The sequence below is a fragment of the Emydura macquarii genome, unplaced genomic scaffold (genome assembly GCF_026122565.2).
Source record: "Emydura macquarii macquarii isolate MOO-44397 ecotype Brisbane River unplaced genomic scaffold, CSIRO-AGI_Emac_v2 contig_57, whole genome shotgun sequence".
In the NCBI taxonomy this organism is placed as follows: Eukaryota; Metazoa; Chordata; order Testudines; family Chelidae; genus Emydura; species Emydura macquarii.
The window spans coordinates 62,757-70,395 of NW_027130194.1; the positions used below are offsets into that span (position 1 = coordinate 62,757).

At 56.0% G+C, this 7,639-nt stretch overlaps 1 protein-coding gene across 1 annotated transcript; it reads right to left on the reverse strand.

Moving 5' to 3' along the window:
- Positions 1-907: 907 nt before the first annotated feature.
- LOC137166467 (uncharacterized) lies at positions 908-3,379 on the reverse strand. The gene is made up of 2 exons (XM_067568248.1): positions 3,275-3,379; positions 908-2,554 (listed from the first exon to the last, which is right to left on the reverse strand). The coding sequence occupies exons 1-2, from the start codon at positions 3,306-3,308 to the stop codon at positions 1,947-1,949; spliced, it is 642 nt and encodes a 213-aa protein (XP_067424349.1). The 5' UTR covers positions 3,309-3,379; the 3' UTR covers positions 908-1,946.
- Between the last annotated feature and the right edge of the window lie 4,260 nt (positions 3,380-7,639).

Consider the following 7,639-nt stretch of genomic DNA (forward strand, 5'->3'; position numbering starts at 1 on the left):
CCTTTGCCCCTGGGCCCCACCCGAGGTGGCTGGCTGCTTCTCAGCATCAAGCAAGCGATGCTTGGCTGAACAGCCCCCATACACCCCCAGCACTGTGGGATCACTCCATTTCCCAGCCCCCAGCTCTAGCCCTTTCGCTATTTCACTGTCTCTCCCCTCTCCAAATAACCCTGCCCCCTTTCCCAAAGGGTTCAAATTTCAGCCTGAGCCTGGTGGGAGTGGGGTTCCTTTTTTCCTTGCAGTCTCCCAGGTTGCAGGGAGCTGCTCCTGCCTTACCATCCCTGCCTTGCCACAGTGGAACAGGAAGGATGGAGACTGGAGACAGACAGACAGGGAGGGAGGACAAACACAGGTGGGGGGCAGCAGGCAGATTGGCTGGCTGTCTGTGGGGACTGGGTGGGGAGAGGGGACAGTCCAGACGGGACGGAGGACAATAGAGATTGAGAGACACCTCAGCACTGGGGTGGGGCGCAGGAGGCTGTTTATATGGGGACCCCTCTTGTCCAGCGCTGACATGCAGCCACCTCTGGAGGGCCCCCTCCTGTTACCCCTCTATTTTTCTCCCTACAGTGCTAATTTGTTGCCAAACAAACCTGTTCCTTTTCCCTGCTGCAGAGAGACACCAGCTTAGTGACCGGCGGAGTTCCTCCCCTCACCCAGAGGGAGGCAGCACTACAAGGAAGTCCATTGCTGATTCTACAGGAACCGGCCCATTGAAAATACAGACAGATTTTCATTTCATTCCTGGCACCCCTGAGCCAGCCAGTCCCCTGCCCTGGAGCTTGGTCAGAGCTGATGCCCCTTAGAGGGGAACGGCCCCATCTCCTGTGTCCCACTCCCTGAGCCTCTAATTTTCAAAGTAAAGTTCCATCAAAATAGAATCATTTAAAACCCTTCGCAGCTGAAGTACGAACAAAACCTTTATTCATAACAACACAGAATACAGGGGCAATGATCTGCCAGTCTGGGGTAGAACATACAGAGCTTGTGTTTGGAAGCAGCAAATTAAAAGAGAAACACCAGAAATCTGGCTCTAGTTTTTTTTTCAAGGAAACCCCCGTTTCTGAGCATTTTAAAACCTAAGCCAACATCAACATCTTTGGACAGCGAAAAACAGGCTGGGAATGGGGGATCATGGGTAGAGGGCTGGAGGATGACCAACAAACAACTCCTTGGTTGAAATTGCTCCCAGCCTGGTGCCGGGGCCTTCGCACCGAGCCCTGTGGGCTGGCAGAGGCGGCAATGGACAGGAGGTTTGACGGGAGACCCACGAGGCCCGAGCTTCAGACAGGACAGAGCTCGGATGGCGGGACCCCTTGTTCCATGGCCCAGGGCTCACGCAGTGTGCTTGTTCTTCGCAGCGGAGCTGACGAGGTCACCATCCCTGGCCGTGAAATCTCGAAGCTCAGCAGACACCCGGCCACGTCGGCCTCCACCTCCTCCTGGGGGCTGTGTCCTGCTTACTTCGGCGGCGGCTCCAGAGGGCTGTCTCTCCTGGCGTAGCTCTGCAACGGCGCTGGACACTCCCAGCAGATCAGAGAAAAAGTTAATCTGGACACAGCCAGAGAAGACGCTGTCCTGGCTCCGTGGTCAAGGCGTTCTTTCCTGGAGTGAGGCTGGTTGAGCCTTTGAAGCCACCTCTGGAAGAGGGGGAACACCCTGCCCCTGGGCAATGCCAGGGATCCTCGCCAATCACATCTTGGAGAGGAGTCCTGCCACTTGGCCCTGCCCCTGGGTGACTCTTGGATACAGCCGGCGCTGCTCTGCCCCACGGCGCCAGACACACAGCGTCCCACCTGATCCTGCCAGGGGTCTGCACAAACTGGCTGGGGGTGCAGCGGTAGTGTGGCTGGCACCTGTAGCCCTGTGCTTTTTTGTTTGTTTTTTTGTTTGTTTTCTTTCTGATGAAGTCCTGTATTCAGTTAGGTAACCAAAAGGTGAAAGCCTTACCATTCACTACGCTCCTCTTCTGGCGCTGGTTCATACTGAGACAGCTTTGCTTTTAGTTTTTTGTTTTCTTCCAAGACAGCTTCATATTTTTCTTTCACTTCCGCCACCTCCAGGCGAAGGGCCTCTATTTCTGGAGTTTCTGGAGCTGCGACTCCTAGATGCTGCTTCAGAAAGTCCAGTGCACTAATTGGTTTCTCTGGCTCTTCATGTAGGGCTACCAACACTTTGGTGAGCATGTCCAGCACCCCGGATTTCTCCAGGTAGCGGCGGAACTGGTCCTGCTTGGAATCTGCGGCCCTATAATGCGCCTTCGCAACCGCGCCTCTCCCTCGAGGCAGGAGCGCCATGGCCCGTGGCCAATGACCAGTGGCCTCCAGGGTAGGCCCCCAGGAGGGCGCTGTCGAGTAGGCAGGAGAGGGCATCCCGCCGGATGCGCACCACGATGGAGGATAGGTGGGGTCCTGGTGGAGGAGGGCCGCAGAATGCAAGGCGTGGTGGAGACCAGGGGGGTCGTTGGGAGGTGGGAAGAATGGGCACCATCTCCTCTGAGGTCTGGTACGAGGAGGGCGGCTCCGTGGGGCTGGGCTCGCTGGACATGGGGGAGCTGCAGGGGGAACAGAAAAGCGGGTTAGAGACAGGGAGGTACCATCCCCTCCAACAGGAGATGGAATTCGGTGGGGGTGGAAGTCTATGGAGTGGGAGAGGGGTCTGTAGAGGGAGGGGGGTGGTCTGTGTGGGGCATGTGAATGTGGGGGGCTCTGTGGGGTGAGCAGAGGGTGTGAGTGTGTGCGGGATTTGGGGTGCGGTGGGGGGAGGAGGAATCCCCCCGAAGCTCCCCCGCCCGCTGTCAGCTAACACCTGGAGCCAGGATGGACACGGGGACAAAGCACCTAGCGAGGTGCCTCTGCGGGGCTGCAGCTGCTCCGCGCACAGCGCGGTTTGAGCGCCAGGCGCTGGCAGCACGTCGGGAAGCAGCGAAGCAGCCGGGACTTGCTGCCTGTGAGCCAAGGGCCACAATACAAGGCAGCTAGACACAGACAACACGTGTTTGTTCCACTGATCGCGGGGGCGGACGGGTCCCGCGGGGTCTATGGAGGGCAGGGGACTCCTGTGTGCGTGTGCGGGGGGGTCCTTAGATCGGGGTCCCCTGGCGACTGGGGGTCTATGGGGTGGAGGGGGGTCCCATGGAGGGCAGGGGGTCCCTGGCTGGGCAATTTGTGGGGGTGGGGGAATCCCATGGGGGTTCCTGGCAGGGGGTCCCAGAGCGGGCTGGGGGCCCCTTTGGACAGAGGGGCTCTATGGGGTGCAGGGCAGCGCCCCTCACCTCGCGCTCTAGGCGGCCCGCTCGGACCCTCCATGCCCGACTCCGGCCCGAAGCCTCCTGCGATTGGCCGGCGGGGAGGGTTCGAATCGGGGCGGGCGGGGCGGGGCGGCTGCACGTGGCGGGCTGGTGGCCGCACGTGGCCGTTGGGCAGAGCTCACGAGCGGGGGAGGGGCGCCGGGCCAGCCTGCCGGGCAGCAGGGCGGGGCGGCCAGGGTGAGTCCGGGGCTGCCCGTCACCCGGGGGGCGGGGCCTCTTCCGGGTGACGCGGCAGTGCCGGGTGAGTCCCTGCGCTCGGGCTGGTGGCAGCGGCCGCCCCTCCCCCACGGGGCTCCCTAGCGCCGTCAGGGTCCGACTGGCGGGAACCGGCCCGGTCCGGCCGCGCCGCCTGGTCCTGGCACCTGCCGGGCGCGGCTCGGCCCCGGCACCCGCTGGTCGGGTCGGGGCGCGGAGCAGACTGGCCGGCTTCGTTCGGCTCGCGGCGAGGGCGGCTGCTGGCCACGCAGCTGGCACGTGCCCGTGCCCGGGCCTGAACCCGCTTTGTGCAGGGAGCTGTGCAGAGAGCTGGGTGTGTGTGTCTGTGTGTAGCTGTCTGTGTGTGTGGGTGGGGGGGTGTGCTGGAGGTTTGGGGGGTGGGTGTGGGTGTGTGAGGGGGTGCGGTGTGGGTGTGTGTGGGTAGCTGTCTCTGCGTGTGTGTGGGTGGGTCGCTGCCTCTGCGTGTGTGTGGGTGGGTAGCTGTCTGTGTGTGTGTGTGTGTGGGTAGCTGTCTGTGTGTGTGAGGGGGTGTGCTGTGTGTGTGTGTGTGTGTGTGGTGTGTTTCCAGAGCGAGCCTGTGGCTGTCCCAGCGCTATTCCAGGTGTGTGGCAGTGGAGGCGCATTGGCGGTGCTGTGCGGTGTCTGTCTGTCTGTCTGTCTCTAGGGGTGTCAGTGACAGTCTCTTAGATCCAGGGCTTTCAATAAACGTGTTGCTCTGTCAGTGCGACCCCAGTGACTCTCCCCAATGGATGATCAGCCTTAAATCAGCCCTTGGGGTTCTGCCTTGTGCTGAGACAAAGAGAACGATCTGCAGCCTGGAAGAGGCGAGCTGTAGCTCTCTGCTGTGGGGAACAGAAGAGTTGCCCAGCAGGATTTTATTTATTTATTTATTAAGGACGTGGGTTACTTTGAAATGAGCCTGTGTGAGAGCTAAAATTAATTTTGATCTCTTAGTTAGGACTACTTGGTTTCCATCTTCTGGGTCCTATTCAGGTCTGGAAATTCATGAAAGCGCTGGAAATGCCATATTTTAGGAAGGTGCCTGGGTGATGGATGCTTTAAATACTCTATTAACGTATGGATCAAACTGTCTAAAACGTTGTTTTGCTTTCTGCCTTCTCCAGACTCTTCTCTCACTCCATATTGTCTATTGTGTTTTTAAATGGTTGAAATTCTTCATTCTGCTCTAAATCTGAATTTTTGTACCTTTAGAAAATAACTTGGTGACTGTAGGTCTTAAGTGGCCCTGCTCAAGCAGTTGTACTTAAAAAGCATGTAGGCAGCATATATTAGGGGTTGAGGTTAAAGGCCTTTAACCAGCTGAAAAATGTTGTTTCTCTTGAAGTTCCTAATGGTGTGGTGGGGAAGAGGAAACAGTGACATTAACGATTCATTGACTACATGGGTAAATCTTTGTAGGCTACCAACCTCCTTTCATTGACACCTTACATATGAATAGGAATAGAGTCCAATTGGGGTTGCTTCAGCTATTCAAATGAGTCCCTTGATTTCAGTGGGGCTGCTCTTCTGAATAAGGAAAGCAGGATTTAGTCTATGCTAGGGTTTTATTTATGGTGGAATGAGCGTATCCACTTATACTTTAAGAACACACCAGTCAACCCTCGCATAGATGTACTGCAGGGCGTGCTAGTCTACCCTTGCGGTATCCCATAAGTGTGACTGGTGAGAGAACTGCAAAATGAGGCACTCATGCTGGGACTGGGAATATTCACATACTGTGTCGTTGTCCAGGGGTGGACTTGTTATTAATCCTTCTCTACAGAAAACAATCCTCCACCTCCATCGGGAGGAATATGCAATACCCTTGCCAACTAGTGAAATGACTCCAAAGGTCCAAGAAGTGCTTGAGGTGCTCTTGGCTAAATAAGAAGGCTTTAGATGGTTGGGCAATGCTGGCACTGATTGGTCACTTCTGTGAGTAAACACACATTGCTACCTACATCTTATTACATAAACCTTGGAATGTGGGGCCCTGAATCCCAGAGTTCTGTTAGACTGACTAGCAACATGTCTGTCCACTGAGGTATAAATAAATAGAGTTCTGTGTAGCTTGAAAGAGTCTCTCTTGAACCAACAGAAGTTGGTCCAGTAAAAGATATTACCTCACCCAACTTCGCTTTGTATAAAATGGCTTATGGAAACTTTCTGTTTTTCTTGGCAGGTGCTGCCTACTGTCAGTTCATGGACATGCTCTTTCCTGGTTCTGTGGCACTCAAGAAAGTGAAATTCCAAGCAAAGCTGGAACATTAACACATTCAAAACGTCAAGATTTTACAAGCAGGTTTTAAGCGAAGGGGTGTTGACAAAGTAAGCTGGAATTGTAGTTGGTTCTCCTTGCACCTGGGTGCACATGGTTAAGTTTCAGATTATCAGTATGGCCAACAGCACACCCAATGGCTCAGAATTTGGTTTCTGTTTACATCTGGGTTTCTCTCAGTCATCATCTTAGATGGCAGCACCTACCCTTCCAACTTCTGGCTCTTGCTAACAGAATGAGTTTCACTACCTGAAACATACATGCTTTCTTTCAGACTACTGCTGCAACTTTTCTGAAGTACAGCAATTGACCTTTCTGCTCTGTTTATGCCAGACATGTAGCCACAACCAATTTGTGTGGTAGTCACAAGGATTGCCTCTTCCCCTGTTCTCTCTGGGTTCCAGGTATGACCACGCAGCGCTGCCGGCTGGGGGAGCCGCCTGAGGCAGAAGCCTCCAGCTCGCGTGATATTCCAGGCAGGACTGAATCTCCAGGAGACGAAAGTCACAGAAGAGAATGACGTGGAGAGTGACAAGGAGTCCCCGGCTCCCGTGCGGGTAGGGCTGTGCCTGGGGTAGAGGGCCACACACAGGTTGTGCTTTAACTGGGGAGAGCAGAACTTGGTCCTTGCTCACCTCTCCAGGGCTCTGCAGGAAAGGGGGCTGAGGTGTGTCTGGGTCTCTGGTTCTCAGCCTGGAAACTGCTATTTCAGAGTGTTCAGGGGATGCAGTTTGCAGGGATGATGTGACGCAGAATGTTTCTGTGCTGCCTTCCGGGCCCTTCATGCTTTTCCTCTCTCCTCCCCTCCCCGCCTTCCCTCGCTGGCTGCTCCGTGCCCTGCTCCCTCCCCCCAGTGCTCTAGGAGGAGGATGGTCGTGTCAGTCCAGGCTCCCCTGATCGACCTCACTGAGGAGGATTCCAAGGAGTCCTCGCAGAGCAGCAGTGCCACATCTGCCCGCGGCGCCCAGGAGGAGCAGAATGGATCCGCCAAGCTCATCTCCAGGGAACAGGAGAGCAGCGCTGGGGGGAAGTGCTGGAATACCAGGTAAGGGAGACAGCCACCCCTGAGCAAATAATTGTCTCTGTGCCCAGGAATAGTATTGAGTCCTCACTGAGCTCGGGACAGCAAAAGAGTCCCGAGACCTAGGACAAACTCCACAGAGGGGCAGGTGGCGCTGGGGTTTTCGGTCCCAGACCCACCAGGTGCCCGACAGGATTTTCATGGCAACCTCCTGTTTCCCTTTGACTCCTCTGCCCTTGCACATGTGACTGCTCAAGGTTCCTCTTCCAGCCAGGAGGGCAGGAGACACAGGGCTCTCCTTAGGTGCCTGGGAGCAGCAGGTCAGCCTGGCGGGGGGTTGAGTCAGTGCGAGGTGGCTTGCAAGCTCTGCTCCACCATAGGATCTGCAGCCCTAAGTGTGCGGCGCTGGCCATGGAGGGAACCGAGCCAGGGCGCCCAGCGGATGCTCTGGTTAACCCTTCTCCACAGCATGGTACAGCTGCTTTCCCCCAGCAGAAGCTCTGAGGGCAGGCAGTGAGGCGGAGGGTTAGATGTTCCAAAATGGTCTCCTGTGTGCTATGGGTCAGGGTACCTCTCGTGGAGCTGCAGTTGTATGCACTGATGTTTCCAGCAGAAAGCACCGAAGAGGGCGAAATGGTTGTTCCCATGAAGGGGGGAGTCCCAGTGCCGGGGTGTGGTCAGAGGCTTGCTGGAATTGTGCAGTTTCATTTTGCTACATAATTAGGCACCTAAATGCACAACAAAGCTCAGCCTGAGGATTTGCACATGGGACGCTGCTGCCTCCCCACCCTACTTGTTTGACTTGTATGCTTTG

Coding starts and splice junctions, on each gene's coding strand:
- LOC137166467 (XM_067568248.1), bottom strand. CDS start 3,308: ATGGAGGGTCCGAGCGGGCCGCCTAGAGCGCGAG. Junction 2,555..3,274: donor CGGGCCGCCTAGAGCGCGAG/GTGAGGGGCGCT, acceptor TTCCCCCTGCAG/CTCCCCCATGTCCAGCGAGC.